Here is a 23341-nt window from a genome sequence, read left to right on the forward strand (position 1 = left end):
ACTCGAGCTTGAACGAGAAAATATTTTGATCAAAATTACAAACCGATTTGTTTTCTGAAAACCCATTTTTAATGCGTTCATTACCATTGAACGTAAAATCCTAGGAATTCACCTGGAATTCATTAGGTCACCGGAACCAAATCGGGTGTCAACCGTAAAAACGGTGGTTGCATAGCATGGTCGAAGACAGGACCTTGTGCCAGACCGAAAAACTATAGGGTGATCTTTACTATTGCTCCTACAAAGGATAGTAATTGCATCCGACACGATATAGACCATAATTAAAAGTATGTCAAGGGACATTGCCTTAACAGTTGCTTGTTCAACGCTTTCCTTTACAACCGGACGGTAGTTTATCGAAAGGTAATATACGGAGCAAGTATACTGGACGTGTTGCTTTCCCAATACAAGGTTAGCAAGTGGGTGACACAAAACTTTAAGTTTTGAGCTAAAATTTTCAAATCTGAAACCCACCAAACCCACAAAAACATTTTGCAAACACCGGTGAAGGGTTATTCCGGAAAACTTATCTAGGTTAAAAACTAGATTGAATTTTCAAAAGATCAAATGTTTTCATAAAGATCCAATTTCCTTAAGGATCTAAATTTTCATAGTCATATGGGACTGTAAACCACATCGTTACTACCATTGTTCATATCGCCGTATAAAAATCACTGATGTACAAAGTGTGAAGAATAAAGAAGTAATTCTAGTATGTATTTTATTTCAAGACTATATTGCTTGAGGACAAGCAAAGCTCAAGTGTGGGAATATTTGATAATGCTAAAAACGAACATATATTTCATAGCATTATCCCTCAAGAAAGACAAGCTTTTAGTTGCAATTGTTCTATTTACAAGTGATATTCGTTTAAATAATAAAAGGTGAAGACAAAAGACAGATTCGACGATTTGAAGACGCAAACGACCAAAAAGCTAAAAAGTACAAAGTACAATCAAAGTGGTTCAAATTATTGATGAGAAACGTCTCAAAATTACAAGAGTACAAGACGCAAAACGCAAAGTACAAGATATTAAATAGTACGCAAGGACGTTCGAAAATCCGGAACCGAGACATGAACCAACTTTCAGTGCGCGACGCAACGGACCAAAAATTACAAGTCAACTATGAATAAGAATAAAATATAATATATAATTAATTATATATATTATTATATAATATAATTTTACGCAGCCCACGTTTTGGATCTAATATGTGAGCTGGTTTCCAGACATCCTCACTCGCGGTACTTTTGTGAAGGATACATCCGCACTCGCGGAGCTCTACGGTACAACGTGGGCCTATAAAAGCCATCGAATTCTGCACGAATTTTACACTCCTTTTTCTAATTCATTCTCTCTATCTCACGTATATATATATATATATATATATATTATAATTTTAATTTTAATTTTAATTTTAAATTCTAAATAATAAGGGTATGTTAGCGAATGTTGTAAGGGTGTAAGTCGAAATTCTGTCCGTGTAACGCTACGCTATTATTAATCATTGTAAGTTATGTTCAACCTTTTTAAATTACTGTCTCGTAGCTAAGTTATTATTATGCTTATTTAAGCCGAAGTAATCGTGATGTTGGGCTAAATATTTAAGACGGGGTAATTGGGCTTTGAACCATAATTGGGGTTTGGACAAAAGAACGACACTTGTGGAAATTAGACTATGGGCTATTAATGGGCTTTATATTTGTTTAATTAAATGATAGTTTGTTAATTTAATATAAAGATTTACAATTGGACGTACCTATAAATAACCACATACACTCGATCGGACACGATGGGCGGGATATTTATAAGTACTAATAATCGTTCATTTAACCGGACACGGGAATGAATTAATAGTTAATGGACTTATTAAAACAGGGGTGAATTATATACAAGGACACTTGGTGTAATTATAGTTTAAGTCCCCAATTAGTTGGAAAATTTGACTTCGGATATAAGGATAATTTGACGAGGATACTCGCACTTTATATTTATGACTGATGGACTGTTATGGACAAAAACCAGACGGACATATTGAATAATCCAAGACAAAGGACAATTAACCCATGGGAATAAACTAAAATCAACACGTCAAACATCATGATTACGGAAGTTTAAATAAGCATAATTCCTTTATTACATATTTATTTGCACTTTTAATTATCGCACTTTAATTTATTGTTATTTTAATTATCGTACTTTTTAATTATCGCAATTTTATTTATTGTCATTTTATTTATCGCAATTTCATTATCGTTATTTACTTTACGCTTAAAATTAAGTTATATTTATTTTTAATATTTTACATTAGGTTTTAACTGTGACTAAAGTTTTAAAATCGAAAAATCGGTCATTAAACGGTAAAAACTCCCTTTTATAATAATAATACTACTTATATATATTTATATATTTACAAATATAGTTTTAAAAATATAGCGTTAAACTTGGCTAAGATCCCCGTGGAATGAACCGGACTTACTAAAAACTACACTACTGTACGATTAGGTACACTGCCTATAAGTGTTGTAGCAAGGTTTAGGTATATCCATTCTATAAATAAATAAATAACTTGTGTAAAATTGTATCGTATTTAATAGTATTTTGTAGTAAAAATTAATACTATTTTGTATACACCTCTACGCACATCATGTACTAATTGACAAATCTAAATATCAAGCGAATCAATAAGTGAGCGTTACTCTCGTTTACTTAATTAATTTGAAAGTAAATATATCTAATATACGTAAACACGTTTTAAATACACGTTGCAAGTTACCAACCAATATACGTTACTTAATCAAAGACATTAATAATCTAGTTCTATTATATCGATAAACGTTTTCGTACATTTGGAAACTACATCAATTGATTAGTATGATTACTATGTAATTTAGTCTTCCACTAATATTTGTCTAACTCTCGTTAATTGACATATTTGTTCTTACTTGTAAATCACTTAACCATCTTCCGAATATTGTTAAAATGGGAAGATTTCTCAAATCAATGTGGACCTCTCAACAGAGACTTATAATCATAATTCAATGTATCTAACAATTCAATTATTTGATATTATCTTTTAATTCCGTTGATAATTATTTTAAATATATTCAGAAACAAATACGTTCATGTAAAGTATTATACGTCTAATACTTTGTTCACATTTGAATGCATTTATATATAGGGTAATGATCCCATGAGAATGTTCTCATTTTAAGAATTAGTGAGAACACTTCTTAACCACACAATTTTTTAGTCAAATATTTACACCAAGTCAAAGAAAAAGGGCACAATAGGAAATTTATCCCTTCCCCTAATCTCGCGTACATTCTTTTTAGTATTCTTATTTCACAGAAAAACGGATGATAGAGATAGTAAATAATTGGATCGAATTTGTCATCCTTTTTAATACCTGAATAAATTTTGCTTTCATTCCTCAATAAATTGGGATGCAACATCAATACACCATAATACTGAATTAAAGTTGGTGCATTTAGATAAGTTTGGATGCGTCTGAATTGGAAATGATGCATCTCAACTTTTTATTAGTTTTGTTAACATTCATTAATGAAATAGATATAAATTGACGATGTAAATGCAACCAAATAAGTTAATGCATCCATAATAATTCACAATGAACACAAGTATTATGCATAAAAGTTGAAAGGATGCGTTGAATATGAGTTAATGCGTCAAAATATAATAAGAAGAGTTGGATTAGAAACAACATGTTCTGCCATTAAATTAAAGTAGCAATGATTTTTCAATAACAAATATCGTGATTATTGATAATTCAATAAATTAATCCGAATGAATGTATTAAAAATGATTTTTTGTGAAATCGATATTGAAGAAAAATGGGGACTATATTTTAGGGAGCAGTTACCCTACGATGAAATTTGAAACCGTTGATGACTAATTAATACAATAATAATTCACACCCTTTTAATTTCTTTTCCAATTAAATTTAATTTTTAATTACTTAAATTAAACATGTGGTCTATAAGTGTTCTCACCAAATATTAAAATGAGAATGTTCACATTTGAATGCATTATATATATATATATATATATATATATATATATATATATATATATATATATATATATATATATATATATATATATATATATATATATAATCATAACCGTTCATATAATGGTTCGTGAATCATTGGAATTTGGTATAGGTTAAATGAATGTATGAACACAGTTTAAAATTCTTGAGATTTAACTTAACGAACTTTGCTTATCGTGTCGGAATAATATAAAGATAAAGTTTAAATTTGGTCGAAAATTTCCGGGTTGTCACAACTGCTATCGGATCTGGGGTAGTTGTTGATCCTCCTAAATCCATGTTTTGTGAATGTGGCAAGGGATGCAGGGGGTTTGTGATGGTTTGGGGTTTATTGATAGTTCGTCTGTTCCCGATCCCGTTGTGCCGGTTACTTCCCCCTTGGTGCAATCTAGTCATATGCCTCTTTACAAAGACACTATAGCTGGAAAAGAGTCTTCCTCATTACCGAATTTTGATTCGGTTGATGTGCTAGAAGAAGTGCCCGATGATGGTAGTTTAGTTTTAAATTCTTATATGTGTTCATCGCTGCATGCCACACCTGTTAAAAATTGTGGTATTTATGCTCCTGGACCGATTTGTTTCACGTTTGATTCTGGATTTGGTGCTCCTTCGGTGGATGCGGGTCAAAAGCCTATTGAGGCTACTTGTGGGCCGATGTCGGGTTTGAAGTCTAATGATGTTATCGGGCCCAATTCTTTTGCTTCATTTGCAGTTATTTTTGATAATTCTAGTGGAAAGAGAATCAAAGTCGAGAAGTCGGGTTTGGTTGGGCCTTCATCTTCGGCTGGATGTTGAAGGAAATTTAATTAATTCTAACGATCCTTCTCCTATCAAGTCGGTTAAGATCAAGAAACTTAGGAACACGAGGCCGGTTCAGGGAGTTGGAATGAAAAAAAATTTCGTATTCATCAAGGATGTTTGAGCCTGTGTTCTTCTTGCGGACCTTTCGGTTTTTGTTGTTTTTCAATATGGATTTTAATTTTTAATGTTTTCTTCGACGATTACATTGGTCACCCTCATGTTGTGTTTTGTCTCTTGTAATTTGGTCGGTATTAGTTGTGATATCTAAGTAGGTTTTGTTTAGTCGAGCTCAAGTTTTTGTTGTACATCAGAGTTATTCATCTATTTGATGAATTTCTCTTATTTTTATATAAGTTTCTTGTTTTTCGCCGAGAAAAAAAAGAATTAAAAGAAATATTGGATATTTTGTTTTATTTATTTATTTTTCAGTTCTAATTCTTAAGATGCGTTAAATAAAAGAGAATGATTAAAAACAATATAGTTCAAAATCTTAATGATTAATGAATTCTAATTGAACTTGGTACTAAATGATAATAACTCGATTGATAAGAGTATTAAATGATAATAACTCGATTGATAAGCATTCTAATTTATTATATACCTATATCTAAAAGGCAAAGGTCAAATGAATAGTACTATTCTTTTTTTCGTTTTCCGCAAACTTAACCCCTCAACTTTTATTAAAATACAAATCGCACCCCCAATTTATACTCTTATTAAAATACAAATCGCACCCTCACTTTATACGTATATTTTTTCCCAACTTTTATTAAAATATCTAAAAGGCAAAGGCCAAATGAATAGTACTATTCCTTTTTTCATTTTTCGCAAACTTAACCCCTCAACTTTTATTAAAATACAAATCGCACCCCCACTTTATACTTTTATTAAAATACAAATCGCACCCCCACTTTATACGTATATTTTTTCCCAACTTTTATTAAAATACAAATCGCACCCCCATTTTATACTCTTATTAAAATACAAATCGCACCCCCACTTTATACGTATATTTTTTCCCAAATTTCACAAACTTAACCCCCTAACTTTTATTAAAATACAAATCGAACCCCCACTTTACTAACTTTTTTTTTTACTAATATTCAATTTTCACAAACTTAACCCCCTAACTTTTATTAAAATAGAAATCGAACTCCCACTTTATACGTATATTTTTTTCAAATTTCACAAACTTAACCCCCTAACTTTTATTAAAATACAAATCGAACCCCCACTTTACTAACTTTTTTTTTTAAATAAAACCCGAACGCTAAAAGAATCAACTTTCACAAAAGGAACAACCCTTCAATGTTAGATGTCGAAAAAAATTCTAGGCCAAATGAATAGTACTATTCCTTTTTTCACTTTTCGCAAACTTAACCCCCAACTTTTATTAAAATACAAATCGCACCCCCACTTTATACGTATATTTTTTCCCAACTTTTATTAAAATACAAATCGCACCCCACTTTATACTCTTATTAAAATACAAATCGCACCCCCACTTTATACGTATATTTTTTCCCAAATTTCACAAACTTAACCCCCTAACTTTTATTAAAATACAAATCGAACCCCCACTTTACTAACTTTTTTTTTTTTTACTAATATTCAATTTTCACAAACTTAGCCCCCTAACTTTTATTAAAATAGAAATCGAACTCCCACTTTATACATATATTTTTTTCAAATTTCACAAACTTAACCCCCTAACTTTTATTAAAATACAAATCGAACCCCCACTTTACTAACTTTTTTTTTAAATAAAACCCGAACGCTAAAAGAAGCAACTTTCACAAAAGGAACAACCCTTCAATGTTGGATGTCGAAAAAAATTCTTTTTTACAAAATAGATCAAGACTTTTTTTTAACTCGCATTCAAAACGGAGCCCCCGGCGCGAAGCGAGGGCTCCACAACTAGTTCACTCTAAATGATGTAAAAAATATAAAACAGAAACAGATGATAGTAGGGATAAAATATTAGTTTTAGCTCCTTACAATTGAGATTTGAGGGTATTAATTACCTGTGGAAATATTCATTTGTATCCTTAATTTAGCTTAAAAACCAGAGAATACTCTTAGATCAATATAATCAATGGCTAGGATTAAAAACGCGGAACAATCACATGTTATTGGATTCTACAATCACATATGATTGTATATAGATCTCAAGCAAAATTAAGGATTCAAATGAATATTTCTAACCTGCCTAATTACTTTATTGTTATGATTAATAAAAATAAAAAATATATAAAAATAAACAAAATATAAATAGGAGTAGGTAGATGCATATATATGAATTGGAGAATTGGAGTAAAACCAGATATAGTTAACATCACATACACTGATACACATCTATCTATGCAAAAACTAAAAAAGTTTTTATTGAAAGGAAAACTTAAAAAAAGTATCCAGACTAAATACATAATTTCTAACAGCTGGTTGAAATATTCAAAGATTAATCTGCCTCAAGAGCAGCAATTTCATACCTTACTTCTTCCAGATGCTCATTAATGGTGGTGACTGCATCCTGCACCCCTTGAATGGCTTCCTTCATAGCATTATCATATTCAGCATCTGCTTCAGCTTCTTCTGTTCCAGCAGCTTCAGTTATCTCATGAACATGCACACATTCATGTTGTTGATGATTCTTAAATTTACAGTTCTCATGGCTAACTAAACGCTCAGATGGACGACCAGCTTTTTTCAGAACCTGAATTGTAGCCGTCTGTTTATGCGTTACACATACAAGAAAAGAAAACATATGTCAGATGACATTTCAGAAAGTAGAAACAACCGGTAGTTTTAGTTTACCAGCACACACAGAGTGTTAATCATGATTAAAGAAAATATTATCAAAAGCTAATCTAAATCTCTGATTAAAAATGGTGTTAGAGACTTGGAGGTTGAATACACCAAAAATAGACTTTGGGCAACATAGAATCTGTTCAACCATTTACCTGAAGTTTATGGTTTGATAAATTTAACCTGTTTGAAATAAGACACAGCCTTACTCTACATGTTAAGTAAATGGGTTGAAATTGCTACCTCTCTATATCAGCAATGACGCTGCAAGAACTTATGGAGTATCCACAAATTAAGATTTGGCAGTGGTTAAATACATATTGACAGAATGACTATTCTGATCCTTAGAAGAGATGTGTATTTAGAAACAACAGTTATATTATATAGAATAATTTTTATTATAGGTGTCAATACCAACCCTCTTCATATAAGTAGGTCAATTTGAATTATCTAACTGGTTTTATGGCTCTTATACATAACCTTGACTAAAAAGGGAATGGGTCAACTGGTTTCAATGGGTTCAAAGTCAGACATAGTCTTTAAACATACCAACCTCCAAACTTAAGTTATTCAAAGATTTATATCTTGGTAATAATAACACATTTTTTTAACCATAACCTGTGCATTGTTTTAAACTTTTAAAAATAAACATGTCATGCTCACTAAATGCAAGTGACAAAAGCTTGAAGTACCAGATGCAGTTTTTGCTTTTCCTGTACTTGAACTGATCTAAGCAAAGAAGCCAAGTCATTTCGACAATAACTGGGACTCAGAAAAACAGACTCCAATGCAATGACCTGCATTTATGGAGCAAATTTAATCGAGCTAATATCATTACAGACTTCAATGTAATGGTGAAGTATCATGAGAATCTATGTTGCTTACTTGCTTTGAACAGTCATTAAATTGTATTGTGATCTCGTTGCAAAGTTGTTGGTAGGCAGAATCTCCCAGTTCAGTAAAGCCCCTGCCAATAACAGTGTATTACAAAATGTACATATTATATTTATATGTGAATATATAATACGGCGAGAAAAATTGTAGGGTTTTCGTTCTTAAGGATAATAAATGAGGTGAATATCACAGCATATATGAAGAACTTCGAATATTATATAAAGAGAAATATATAAAATACCCAAACATACAAGAAAATAAAATGGCCTGGTATGAGAATTGAGATTAATTAAACAAGTGGAACAACGCTCTTTCGATGATTTTAATGAAAGGGGCGAGAGATTCATTTGGGTTGAACTATGTAAATTCGAAAAATGAAACATGGTAAAAGGACTAATGAGTAAGGACACACAGCATGTATTCTGCAAAGACAGGTTTCACTCTTTTTTCCTAATTAAATGATTGAAGGGGCACTTATATACAACATAAACTATTTAATACAGATGGGTTGGCTTATTCCATAAGTTATTATCTTGAAAAACAAAATTCTGTCACGCTCCGTTTATCCAATTTTTATAATAAACCACCATGAAAACTGAACCCAAAGAAATGAGCTACACCCTAGCCACTCTAATATCTCTAAGGTGTGACTGATTCTCTTCTTTAAAGTTATACCAAATGTGTATGCACAAACAGTTTGTCACTAGCACTTTATAATTTATACAAACGAGAGCAGAATTAGCCTCACAATGAGATCATTGAGAAGATTTCAAAATAAAACTACACTAAGTAGTATGTTAGCTAGTACTAAAGGCTATTGAAAGATTAGCGTTAAGCTTCAACCATCTTCAAAATGTGTTTGATATCACATAACACCAAATCTTATACATAAACATTTAAGGACTCCGTGCAGATTCATAAGATCTACCAACAGATTAATTCACTTACGATTTCGTATCATTTGCTTCACCTATCAAATGAAACTGTATGAAACAAAATCAATTTACAAACTTTTAGCAACACTAGTTAATTTAGATAACAGCATACAAATTTAGGATCAAACGTTTGTTACAGCAGTTATTTTCATATATATGAGAAATCATAAATTATCCTCTATTAAAACCCTAATTCGAGATAGCCAAAAATTCTAGGTTACATTCAAACCACTTCCTCTAAATGAATCATCTGTTCAATGTATCTATTACTTAGGTCTTTATAGCAATTAGATAAATTATTTTGCAAGTAATTAAGAGAAAATTCACGTCGTTATCATTTATTAACATATTAAACCTAATTTAATCACGGAAAAATAAGGATGAATGAAAAACGGACTTTTTGAGTTTTGCATAGGCTTCGGCCCTGCGCTGCTGAACTCCGAGAAATTGGCGAAGTAAAGAGACGATTTGATCACTTTTATCAACATCCATGTTGTTGCTTCCGTCATCTTCTAACGTCACTTTTTTCTGGAAATCTTCCATGTGCTCCGCTTCAACCCGATGAAACTTCGAAACAATTTTTCCTTTCGGAAGTTCGTAAATATTATTGTACGATTGTAGTATGGATATTTTATTTTATTTTTCTGTTATAATTTAATACTTTATATGTCATATATCCTAATAGGATAGGAGGATAATATGAAAGAAGAAATAAGAGATTAAATTCTTATTCAAGAATGGTGTAGATAGATTAAATTCTTATTCAAGAATGTTTATATATCCTTACAATTGAGTGAGTATTTATAATATTAAAAGTTAACTATACATTATTCGTTTTCACAATCAATTATAGAGTATGTGAAATAGTAATCTATAATTCATAATTTTACTGTGCAAGATTATCAATCATCTATATTCATCTGCATGCGTACAAAATGAGAATCTATCCATATCGTAACACTCCCCCTTGGATGATAATTTTGTTTCGTTAGAGATCAACTAGTACTGCCTCGTTAAAAACCTTGCTAAAGAAAAACCCAATGGGATAAAAACTTTAACCAAGGGAAAAAGAGTGCAGCATAGAGTTGACTCCCCCTCAAATGGACAGCGTTGAGCTGTTACATCTTTTGAATATGCCTCATGCCAATATTGTGAACGTGTTTTCTGAAAACGGCTGTTGGAAGTGCTTTGGTTAAAAGATCGACAAAGTTTTTGCTGGATTGAACATATTTTATTTCAATCTGGTTGTCCTTGATGAGATCTTGAGTATATGAGAAGAATCTAGGAGGTATGTGTTTTGTTCGGTCACTTTTGATATACCCTTCTTTCATCTGTGCTATGCAAGCTGCATTATCTTCATAGATAGTTGTTGGACTTTTATCGTGTTCTAGTCCACAAGAATCAGTAATGATTTGTGTCATTGATCTCAACCAAAAACATTCCCGAGTGGCTTCATGTAATGCAATCACTTCGGCATGATTTGATGATATTGCAACAAGTGTTTGTTTTTGAGAACGTCATGATATTGCGGTGCCTCCATTTAGGAATACATATCCAGTTTGAGATTTAGCTTTATGTGGATCAGATAAATAATCTGATCTGTATAACCAAACAAATCTTGTTTCGAGTTGTTAGAATAAAATAATTATAAATCAGTAGTTCCCCGAAGGTATCAAACTATTTGTTTGATCCCATTCCAATGTCTTTTGGTAGGGGCTGAGCTGAACATTGTCAACAAATTAACTGCAAAAGAAATGTCAGGTCTTGTATAATTTGTAAAATACACAAGAGCCCCAATTGCACTAAAATAGGTCAATTTGAATTATCTAACTGGTTTTATGTCTCTTATACATAACCTTGACTAAAAAGGTAATGGGTCAATTGGTTTCAATGGGTTCAAAGTCAGACATAGTCTTTAAACATACCAACCTCCAAACTTAAGTTATTCAAAGATTTATATCTTGGTAATAATAACACATTTTTTTAACCATAACCTGTGCATTGTTTTAAACTTTTAACCATAAACATGTCATGCTCACTAAATGCAAGTGACAAAAGCTTGAAGTACCAGATGCAGTTTTTGCTTTTCCTGTACTTGAACTGATCTAAGCAAAGAAGCCAAGTCATTTCGACAATAACTGGGACTCAGAAAAACAGACTCCAATGCAATGACCTGCATTTATGGAGCAAATTTAATCGAGCTAATATCATTACAGACTTCAATGTAATGGTGAAGTATCATGAGAATCTATGTTGCTTACTTGCTTTGAACAGTCATTAAATTGTATTGTGATCTCGTTACAAAGTTGTTGGTAGGCAGAATCTCCCAGTTCAGTAAAGCCCCTGCCAATAACAGTGCATTACATAAATTGTCAGCAAAAATTTTATTACATAAGCCAATAACAGTGTGTCACTAGCATTTAAAATAGATACGCACACGAGTAAGGAGAGCAGAATTAGCCTCACAATGAGAAATTGAGATGATCTCATAATAAATCGCACTAAGTATTATATTAGCTAGTACTAGAGGCAATTGAAAGATTAGCTTTAAACTTCAACCATCTTCAGATTGTGTTTGATGTCACATATCATCAAATCTTGTACATAAAACATTTAGGACTCATTCAGACACATAAGATCCACAAAAGATACATCTTGCTTAATTCATTTACTAATTCGTATCATTTGCTTCGCTAATCAAATGAAACTGTATATAGCGAAGTAAATTTACAAACTTTTAACAACACTAGTTAAAGTAGATAGCAGCATACAAATTCAGGATCAAACGTTTGTTACAGCAGTTATTTTCGTATATATGAGCAATGAGCAATTATAATTATAAATTATCTTCTATTAAAACCCTAATTCGAGATAACCATCAACCTAGGTTACATTCAAACCACTTCCCCCAAATGAATTATTTGGTGAATGTATCTATTATTTAGGTCTCTATAGCAATCAGATAGATTATTTTGCAAGTAATTAAGAGAAAATTCACTTCGTTATCATTTCTTAACATATTAGACCTAATTTAATCACAGAAAAGGAAGGATGAATGAAAAACGGACTTTTTGAGTTTTAAATAAGCTTCGGCTCTGCGCTGCTGAACTCCGAGAAATTGGCGGAGTAAAGAGACGATTTGATCACTTTTATCAACATCCATGTTGTTGCTTCCGTCTTCTTCTAACGTCACTTTTTTCTGGAAATCTTCCATGTGCTTCGCTTCAACCCAATGGAACTCGAAACAATTTTTCCTTTTGGAATTTCGTAAATACGGAGTATTACCGTGTGTTATTTTATTTATTTTCGTTTAAATCTTTTGCCTCATGTTCTTGATTTATATAAAAAAAAATCATGACATTATTATTATTATTATTATTATTATTATTATTATTATTAATAAATTTTTTTTTTGAAAGGCAAATCTACAATCTACACACGAAGCCACGAATATTTACAACTCACTCACTGCCTCAAGAATAAAGTTTTTGTCAGCATGATGAAAACGCAATACTACACACGAAGCCATGAATATTTACATCTACACACGAAGTCACGAATATTTACAACTCACTCACTTCTTCTCTGCTGGTCTGGTTACTGGTTCTTCTTATTTTCTGGAATACTAATGCTAATACTAATACATATACTAAAGAAGGTTCAAGGATTGGTCGTTTTTGACCATTTGGAATTGTCAAACAACACCACACAAAAAAAACCACCTCAACCCTCAAACTTAATCCACTATATAATTTCAACCCTCGAAATAGGGGGTGAAACGTATACTAATTATACATATACTAATTGAAGTGAGGTTTTTGGTCGTTTCCTCATGGAAAAAACGACAATACTCCCTAGCCCTCTTCACACTTGATTTTCCCTTCTTCCCCCTCAACTATAACCAACTTACAAAAACTACACCAAACTTCAGGGGGTAAAACATAAATTCTTTTATTTAAAATAAAAACTCCACCCAAACACTTCGACATCCCGTAGCTTCCTCCTCGCCGCGAGTTAAGTTTTTCCGACAACACCGTTGAACTCAAAGGAGGTCCAAGAATTGGTCGTTTTTGACCATTTGGAATTGCCAAACGACACCACAAAAAAACCACCCAACCCCCAAACTTAGTCCAATATACAATTTCAACCCTCGAAATAGGGGGTGAAACGTACATTTAATATTTTAATTAAAACACTTAAACAAACTCCACCCAAATTTTTAACGGACAATTCTTCCCACTCGCTAAGAGTTAAATTTTTCCGACATCATCGTTTAACTGGAAATAATTTTACCAACACAACACAACTAACTACACGCGAAACATATGGTTCTTAAAAAACGCTAAAACTTTCGGGCTATCTCTCATCGGCCCTAAAAACGCGAAGTACATTAGGTATACTAGGTACTAACCACGTGTTTCCAAACATACCCGTAGCAACGCTTTTTAAACTATGTAAATACATAATGCTACGTTAAATATGAATTTGCAATCCGAAAGGCCCCACCGCATCGCGCGGGCCGGTATTTTTCTAGTTATATATCATTATCATTATTCATTATAATCTATCTATCTTTTTTTTTTTTGAACAGCGATTGGATCACGCGAGCGGGACTAAACCACCTGTTGCGTTCATCTCCCGTTTCGACTATGCCGATGCAGCGATAATGATGCGGGTGAGTTGGGCAATGTAACCAGCAACACAACCAGTACAAGCTCAAATGATGCTACACCCGAATCTGGTCAAGCAATGGTCGTGTTGCCATCTCTTTCGTATCATCTAAGTGTTTTTGGAGCTGGTTCAAGAGGCTCAGGGGTTACCCTAATTCAGTCCTTAAACTGAAGTAGTTAAGTTTTCATGAATAAAGTTTTTGATAGTTGAAGGCAAGCTAGCAAAGAAGCAGAACCAGTAACCAGACCAGCAAACGAGCTTTAGTTCAGCCAGTAAAGCTTTAATTCACTCAGCCAGATAACCAGCAAATCGAATCAGCATAGTTATACTTAGACGAACCAGCTAGTTCAACCCGCTGAAGAATTTTAGTTCAACCAGCACACGAAACTTAGTTCAACCAGCAGGCAACGTTGTTTTCTATCTGAATGGCTGGCATGCTGATACGATTCGGAGTTTACTTATGCTTTTCAATAACCAGGTCAAGTCATGTGCTTAGCACATGTGTGTGGTTGTTCTAGAATGTTGAGCTGTCCAAGGAAGATTCCCATATATCATTGGCTGCTTTTTATCATGGGAGGAGCACTACCAAATGACATGCTTTTTGCAGATTGTGTCCTTTATTTTTATTGGCTAATTTAAAATTGTTTGTCCTTTTTGTCTCCATTTCCTTTTTATATTTTTGTCTTATCTAGAAAGTAGCTGATATGCTTCTCCTATAAATAGAGAGCTCTTGTAATTGTAAAACTTGGTTGATAATTGAATGAAAAGTTTGATAGAGCTTATCTATTTAGAAAATCTCTGTGTCTTTACGAATCTTTGATTCTAGTGGCTAAGAGTGGTTTCTTTATCAGTGTTTGTGATGTTGCTTTATCAAACATTGTGGTGAAATCCAAATCTTCATATCTTATATTATAGTTGTGGTGGAATCTTTATCAGCTGTAGTTGAAGGTTTAGAGTGTTTCTAGATCTCTAATTGTGGTGGTATCTTTATCAATTAAGGGTTTAGATTCTTTATCCTTTGTATTCTTATTTCTGAGTTTTATACTCTGTTTGGGGGCTGTTACTGTTACAAATTGGAGGTTTGGTGTTCAGATCTGTTGGGTGAAGAAATCTTGTTCTAAATTGCGTTTTTAAAGTCATAATTACGCATCAAAGTGGTATCAGAGCTTAGGTTGCTAATCCAAAGCTTTCTTATCATTTTTATTGTTGTTTCAGTTCATACTCTGTTTTGAGCTGAAAAGCTTATTTCCAAATCTGATTTGAAATGGCTGAGATTCCTAGAAACATGACTCTTGAAGAAGCTCATAATCTTCGAAGAGATAGAGCTATTGAAGCTCTGCAACATCAGATGGAAAGAATAGTTAATTTGTTGAAAGATGGTGTGTCAAGAAGAAATAGAACCAGATCTGAAAATGGAGATACAACCATTGTGTCTTCTAGTACTGAATCTGAAGTTGGTAGCCATGGATCTACTGATGGATCTCATGCTTCTTCACAATGAAGAAGAAGGCGTAGGAAACGAGTTGATGATTTGAAAGATATCAAGATAAATTCACCTGATTTTGAAGGGTCCTCTAATCCTGAAGATTACTTTGAATGGGTTCAGACCATGGATTGGATTATGGAGGCTAAAGGCTATGATGATAAAAAAGCCTTTAAAGTTGCTGTAATCAGATTAAATAAGTATGCTTCCATGTGGTATGATAATCTGAAAAAGGAAAGGCAATATGAAGGAAATAAGACCATCAAGACCTGGTCCAAATTTAAAGAGTGTATGCAGAAAAGATTTGTTCCTTAAGCTTATAAACAAGATATGTATATACAGATGAATACACTCAAGCAAGGAAGTATGAACGATGTTGATTACGTCAGAGAGTTCGAGTAGCTCAAAATCCGTACTAATGTCAAAGAAGCCGAAGAACACACTATAGCAAGGTTTGTTGGAGGCTTAAATGCTTCTATTGCTGATCAAGTTGAAATGAGCCTCTATGGACTTTTGAGAGTGCTTGTAAGCTGGCTATTCAAGTGGAGAAACAAGCAAAAAAGAAAACTAATTTTAAGTCTTATTCCAAGCCAGCAATGCTGCCTATGAAGGGTCAATCATCAATGTTGCCTAAGCATAACGAGGCAGCATCAAAAGCATTTAAAGGTAAAGAGCGGGTTGTAGCTGGTCCTAAAGATGATAGAAGGAAATGCTTCAAGTGCCATGGATTTGGGCATTTTCAAGCTCAATGTCCTAACCAGCGTGCCCTTACATTAAAGGAGATTCAAGATTTGAAAGGGGGTTTTGAAAATGAACCATTATATGATGAGTCTGATAATGAAGAGTTTGTTGCTGCTGATATAGGAGAGTTTTTGATGATTCGGAGAGTAATGCACTCAGCAGAATCTGGTGAAGATAAGAGCCAGCGTGAAAACATCTTTCATTCAAGGTGCACAGTCAAAGGCAAAGTATGCAGCTTGATTGTTGATGGGGGTAGCTGTGCAAACGCAACATCTTCTCACATGGTGGAAAAGCTTGAGCTGGTTACAAAGAAGCATCCTCATCCATACAAACTTCAATGGCTTAACCAAGGTAGTGAGGCAAAAGTTACTCGCGAAGTTACTGTTCCATTTTCTATTAGTATTGTTTATCAAGATGAGATCACTTGTGAAGTTATTCCTATGGATGCTTGTCATTTTCTGCTTGGTAGACCTTGGTTATTCGATAAGTATGTCTATCATAATAGACACCAAAGTACTTACTCATTGTATGTGAATGGTAAAAAGATCACCCTCACTTCTTTAAAGCCTAGTGAAATACCTAGAGCTGATCTTACTGTTAAGAATGATAAAACTTTGTTTATGACTCAAGCTGAAGTTGATAATGAGTTAAAGGGTGGTACTGGTGCTTACTTGTTGCTGCTGGTTGAAAGCGGTGAGTTGAACCAGCATGATGAAGTACCAGCTCAGGTAAAACCATTGTTATCCGAATTTGCTGATGTGTTCCCAAGTGAATTACTTGTTGGTTTACCACCAATCAGGGGTATTGAACATCAAATTGATCTTGTACCTGGGTCTGTTCTTCCTAACAAAGTAGCTTATCGATGTTCTCCTCATGAAGCAAAAGAATTAGAAAAGCGAGTTAATGAGCTGGTTACAAAGGGGTATGTTAGAACCAGCATGAGTCCTTGTTCAGTACCAGCTTTGTTGGTTCCAAAGAAAGATGGTTCCATGAGAATGTGTGTAGAAGCAACGCTATTAACAACATCACCATCAGGTATAGGTATCCCATACCCAGATTAGATGATATGATAGATGAGCTGCATGGTTCTTGTGTATTCTCCAAAGTTGATCTTAGAAGTGGGTATCATCATATTCGAATGAAAGAAAGAGATGAATGGAAGACAACTTTCAAGATCAATGGTGGATTATTCGAGTGGTTGGTTATGCCTTTTGAATTATCTAATGCACCCAGCACATTCATGAGACTTATGAATGAAGTGCTCATGCCACTTATTGGGCAGTTTGTGGTTGTTTACTTTGATGACATTCTAGTGTACTCAATAACTAAAGAAGAACACTTGGATCATTTGAGGAAAATATTTGAGCTGTTAAGGCAGTATCAATTATATGAAAAGCTGGAGAAGTGTGATTTCTTTATCAGTAAAGTGGTGTTTCTTGGATATGTGGTTTCTGAAGAAGGCTTTCCAATGGATCCATCTAAAGTGGAAGAAATCAGGTCATGGCCTAGCCCTTCTTCCATCACTGAAGTCAGAAGTTTTCATGGTTTAGCTTCATTTTATAGAAGATTTATCAAATACTTCTCTACAATTGTTGCTCCAATTACTGATTGTATGAAGAAAGGGGTGTTTGAATGATCCAGTTCTGCTCAATCAGCATTTGAATCGTTGAAAGAAAAACTAAGTTCAGCACCTATACTTGCTTTGCCTAATTTTGATATGTTGTTTGAACTGGAATGTGATGCAAGTGGTGTTGGCATTAGAGGTGTGCTAGTGCAAGGAAAAAGACCAGTAGCTTATTTTAGTGAAAAGCTAAGTGGGTCTAAGCTAAATTATAGCACTTATGATAAGGAGTTTTATGCCATCATTCGAGCTGTTGATCACTGGTCTCATTATTTGAAGTCAAGGCAGTTTGTTCTCTTTTCTGATCATGAAGAATTGAAATACATTAATGGTCAGCACAAACTAAATCCAAGGCATGCAAAATGGGTTGAATTCTTGCAGATGTACTCCTTTGTGTCTAAACACAAGGCTGGTACTTCCAATGTTATTGCTGATGCTCTTTCAAGGAGATATTCTTTGTTGTCAATTCTGGAAGCTAGAGTTCTTGGATTCTCATTTGTTAAAGAATTATATGAAGCTGATCCAGACTTTGCTCCTATTTTGAATTGTTCTCCTACTGAGTCCAAAAGAGATTATGTTGAACAAGATGGTTTTCTATTCAAGGGCAGTAGATTGTGCATCCCAAAGATTTAATCAGGGAGTTGCTGATTAGAGAAGCACATGGAGGTGGTATTTTGGGATTAACAAGACATTGGAGATCCTAAATGAACACTTTTATTGGCCATGTATGGATAAGGATGTTAAAGCTGTGATTAATCGTTGTGCTACCTGCTTTCAAGCTAAATCAGCTTTTCACAAGGGTTTGTATACTCCTCTTCCTATTCCCAACCAGCCATGGGAAGATATAAGCATGGACTTCATTGTTGCATTGCCAAGAACTCAGCGAGGCAAAGATTCTTTTATGGTTGTTGTTGACAGATTTTCAAAGATGGCTCATTTCATAGCCTGCAACAAAACCAATGATGCTAATATTATTGCAGCCTTGTTCTTTAAAGAGATTGTTCGTCTTCATGGAGTTCCCAAAACCATTGTGTCTGATCGAGATACAATGTTTTTAAGCTATTTTTGGAAGACATTATGGAAGCTGTTTGGTACAAAGCTTTTGTTCAGCACTTCTCACCATCCCCAAACTGATGGCCAAATTGAAGTTACTAATAGAACTCTGGGAATGCTGCTAAGAACACTTGTGAAGAAAATTTTGAAGGAGTGGGATCTAAAGCTTGCTCATGCTAAATTTGCTTTTAATAGAGCACCTAATTACTCCACTGGAAAATCACCAGTTGAAATCTGCTATGGTGCAAATCCACTCACACCCATTGATCTGGTTCCTTTTGCAATTGAGCCTAAGGCAAGTGTTGAGGCAGTAGCAAAGGCAAAAGAAATGAAGAAGTTGTACGAGCAGGTTAAGGCAAAGATTGAGAAGACCAACCAGCAATATAAGGCTAAAGCTAACCAGCACATAAAGCAGCCCACTTTCATTCCTGGTGATCTTTTTTGGATTCATCTAAGGAATGAAAGATTCCCAGCAAAAAGAAAGAACAAGTTGATGCCAAGAGCTGAGGGTCCTTTCAAGGTGTTAGAAAAAGTTGGTGACAATGCTTACAAGGTCAAGTTTCCTGGTGATACTGCTATGTCTAGCACTTTTAATGTGGGTGATTTGATGCCTTACTTGAAAGATGACAACCTCAGGAACTTGAGGTCAAGTTCCTTTTTAGAAGGGGAGGATGATGCGGGTGAGTTGGGCAATGTAACCAGCCATACAATCAGCACAAGCTCAAATGATGCTACACCCGAATCTGGTCAAGAAATGGCCATGTTGCCATCTCTTTCGTATCATCTAAGTATTTTTGGAGCTGGTTCAAGAGGCTCAGAGGTTACCCTACTTCAGTCCTTAAACTGAAGTAGTTAAGTTTCATGAATAAAGTTTTTTATAGTTGAATGCAAGCCAGCAAAGAAGAAGAACCAATAACCGGACCAGTAAACGAGCTTTAGTTCAGCCAGTAAAGCTTTAGTTCACTCAGCCGGATAAATAGCCAATCGAATCAGCACAGTTATACTTAGAAGAACCAGCTAGTTCAACCAGCTGAAGAATTTTAGTTCAACCAACACACCAAACTTAGTTCAACCAGCAAGCGATGTTGTTTTCTATCTGAAGGGCTAACATGCTGATACGATTCAAAGTTTACTTATGCTTTTCAGTAACCAGGTCAAGTCATGTGCTTAACACGTGTGTGTGGCTGTTCTATATTGTGTCCTTTATTGATATGCTTCTCTTATAAATAGAGAGCTCTTGTAATTGTAATTGTAAAACTTGGTTGATGATTGAATGAAAAGTTTGATAGAGCTTATCTATTTACAAAATCTCCGTGTCTTTACGAATCTTTGATTCTGGTGGATTCTTTATCAGCTGTAGTTGAAGGTTTTGAGTGTTTTTAGATCTCTGTGGTGGTATCTTTATCAATTAAGGGTTTAGATTCTTTATTCTTTGTGTCCTTATTTCTGAGTTTTATAATCTGTTTGGGGGCTGTTACTGTTACAAATTGGGGGTTTGGTGTTCATATCTGTTTGGTGAAGAAAGCTTGTTCTAAATTGCGTTGTTAAAGTCATAATTACGCATCAGATAATAACCCCACCCCCATCGCTGCCCGGGAGGAAACCTTGAAATCGATCCAAGGGCACGACTAAGTAAAAACCTCTCCCCTTTACACCCCCCCAAATGATATCCCCCCCCCCCCCAAAACGATATGGAAAAGGTGTCATAGGTGGATACTTCATGACATAGATGAAATTGTATTTTTAATATGTAGCCAACGTGGGGTCGAACTCCTGACCTCCCCTAAAGGAGGCAGGCCACCAACCGCTGGATCACATCACAACTTCATATTATCTATCTATATATTACTGTATATTATAGTCATTAAAATTAAAATATACAATAATTTTATAAACGTTAATGACCGACTTAAGAATCATCGTTAGAAAATCTTTCATTACATTACATTACTCTTCCATGTAAATTTACTGATTGATCATTTTACAACAATAATATCACACTTACTCAATTTTTAAAAAAATATTTTTACAAAGTAAAGTAAATCAATTATTTATTTATATTAGTCACTAGATCAAGTCAGTTATTCATATACTTAGTAAGTATTATATTATATGTTTAATTTTTAATATTCAATGCATATACAATATATTTACTTAGTATTACGTAAAAAATAATTTCAAATGTATTTTAAACATCTATATATAGTCATATAAAGCTCTAAAATGATGATGTCATCATTAAGCTAATTATCCTTTAATTTTCATAATGATGATGTCATAATTATATATTAATTTAATTAAAAAATAATACGAGATCTTTTATAAAAGCAAAATACTAATCTCTCCAAAATTGTAATTTTAATTTTCTAAAAAAATTTAATTGGCATTTTTTATTACTAATAATAATTATTATTGTTAAAAATATAAATACTCAACTTTGAGCGAATTTTATTATTATTATTTATTTTTAATATAATAATTATAATTATTATATTATTAATATTCAAATATGGATTCTTTTTACGAAATTAATTACGTTACATATGTATGCGAAAATACATGTTTCTATATATTTGTAAAAACAACGACAATGTTCTTAGTCAAACGGGTCATTAAAATTAATGACTTTAGCATTTACATTCACTTAATAACTAGAACATGTCATTAAGTTGTTTCGTTTAAACAAACCCGTGATTTTATGGGTCATTTCACTAGTGTTCCAATGAAACTCAAATTTACATGGACCGACCTTATATAATTTAATAATTTTATAAAATAATATGAGTTTCAATTATCGAATATTATGAATTAAATAATTTATCATTATCATTTAAATTAATATTCAATTTAATATTAAATGATAATATTTAAGAAACAAGTATATCACAATAATATTATTTTGGATTTTTCGTGAACTTTTTAAGTTTAAAACTTGCGAACAAATAATTATGTGATAGAAATTAGTTAAGTGACCCGTGAAATCACGGGTTTATTTAAGAAATTTTTTAAAAATGTTTAATTATAAAATCTTTATAAGAACACATACATTATCATTATCATTAGAATTTAAAAGTGACGTGAATATATAATATCAATATATACTTTACTAAATTATGCAACACAAACTATGATAACCTTTGCATAACTTCATGTAAATTACATTCTTGGTCTCTGTGTAGTACTCCTGAGATCGAATCTTATCACATATACATATAAATATCCAACACTTTTCAAAATTTTGCGCCATTTACCTACGAATGAAACAATTTGGGTTTAGTTATAATGGATAAATGCATAATGAACAATGGATCAAACAACTTATTTTAAAAGATTGTAAGAATTAATAAAAACTTAACATGTCAAATTGTTTATCCAAAATATGTTCAAGAACATAAAATGAAAGGACCCGTTCATATACATTATAAACGATTCACAATAGTTGATTACATTGCGAGGTATTTGACCTCTATATGATACATTTTACAAACATTGCATTCGTTTTTAAAAGACAACCTTTCTTTACATCGAAAATTGACAGGCATGCATACCATTTCATAATATCCACTATCCAACTATAAATTGATTTAATAATAATCTTTGATGAACTCAATGACTCGAATGCAACGTTCTTCGAAATATGCTATGAAAGACTCCAAGTAATATCTTTAAAATGAGCAAATGCACAACGGAAGATTTCTTTAACACCTGAGAATAAACATGCTTTAAAGTGTCAACCAAAAGGTTGGTGAGTTCATTAGTTTATCATAATCATTTATTTCCATCATTTTAATAGACCACAAGAATTTCATTTCCAGTTCTCATAAATATACGTCCCATGCATAGAGACAAAAATAATCATTCATATGGTGAACACCTGGTAACCGACATTAACAATATGCATATAAGAATATCCCCTATCATTCCGGGATCCTCCTTCGGACATGATATAAATTTCGAAGTACTAAAGCATCCGGTACTTTGGATGGGGTTTGTTAGGCCCAATAGATCTATCTTTAGGATTCGCGTCAATTAGGGTGTCTGTTCCCTAATTCTTAGATTACCAGACTTTAATAAAAAGGGGCATATTCGATTTCGATAATTCAACCATAGAATGTAGTTTCAATTACTTGTGTCTATTTCGTCAAACATTTATAAAAGCACATGTATTCTCAGTCCCAAAAATATAAAGGGTAAAAAGGCAAATGAAACTCACCATACTGTATTTCGTAGTAAAAATACATATAACGTCATTGAACAAGT

At 33.1% G+C, this 23341-nt stretch overlaps 2 protein-coding genes across 2 annotated transcripts; both read right to left on the reverse strand.

Annotated features, from left to right (window-relative positions):
• Positions 1 to 7158: 7158 nt before the first annotated feature.
• LOC139847914 (uncharacterized) lies at positions 7159 to 10161 on the reverse strand. Its single transcript, XM_071837643.1, has 4 exons — positions 9910 to 10161; positions 8569 to 8650; positions 8376 to 8480; positions 7159 to 7606 (listed from the first exon to the last, which is right to left on the reverse strand). Exons 1-4 carry the CDS (start codon positions 10053 to 10055, stop codon positions 7337 to 7339), a joined length of 603 nt encoding a protein of 200 aa, XP_071693744.1. The 5' UTR covers positions 10056 to 10161; the 3' UTR covers positions 7159 to 7336.
• A 30-nt stretch (positions 10162 to 10191) lies between these two features.
• Positions 10192 to 12792, reverse strand: LOC139847915 (uncharacterized). Its single transcript, XM_071837644.1, has 4 exons — positions 12581 to 12792; positions 11774 to 11855; positions 11581 to 11685; positions 10192 to 11046 (listed from the first exon to the last, which is right to left on the reverse strand). Exons 1-4 carry the CDS (start codon positions 12724 to 12726, stop codon positions 10978 to 10980), a joined length of 402 nt encoding a protein of 133 aa, XP_071693745.1. The 5' UTR covers positions 12727 to 12792; the 3' UTR covers positions 10192 to 10977.
• Between the last annotated feature and the right edge of the window lie 10549 nt (positions 12793 to 23341).

The sequence above is a fragment of the Rutidosis leptorrhynchoides genome, chromosome 5 (genome assembly GCF_046630445.1).
Source record: "Rutidosis leptorrhynchoides isolate AG116_Rl617_1_P2 chromosome 5, CSIRO_AGI_Rlap_v1, whole genome shotgun sequence".
NCBI lineage: Eukaryota > Viridiplantae > Streptophyta > Magnoliopsida > Asterales > Asteraceae > Rutidosis > Rutidosis leptorrhynchoides.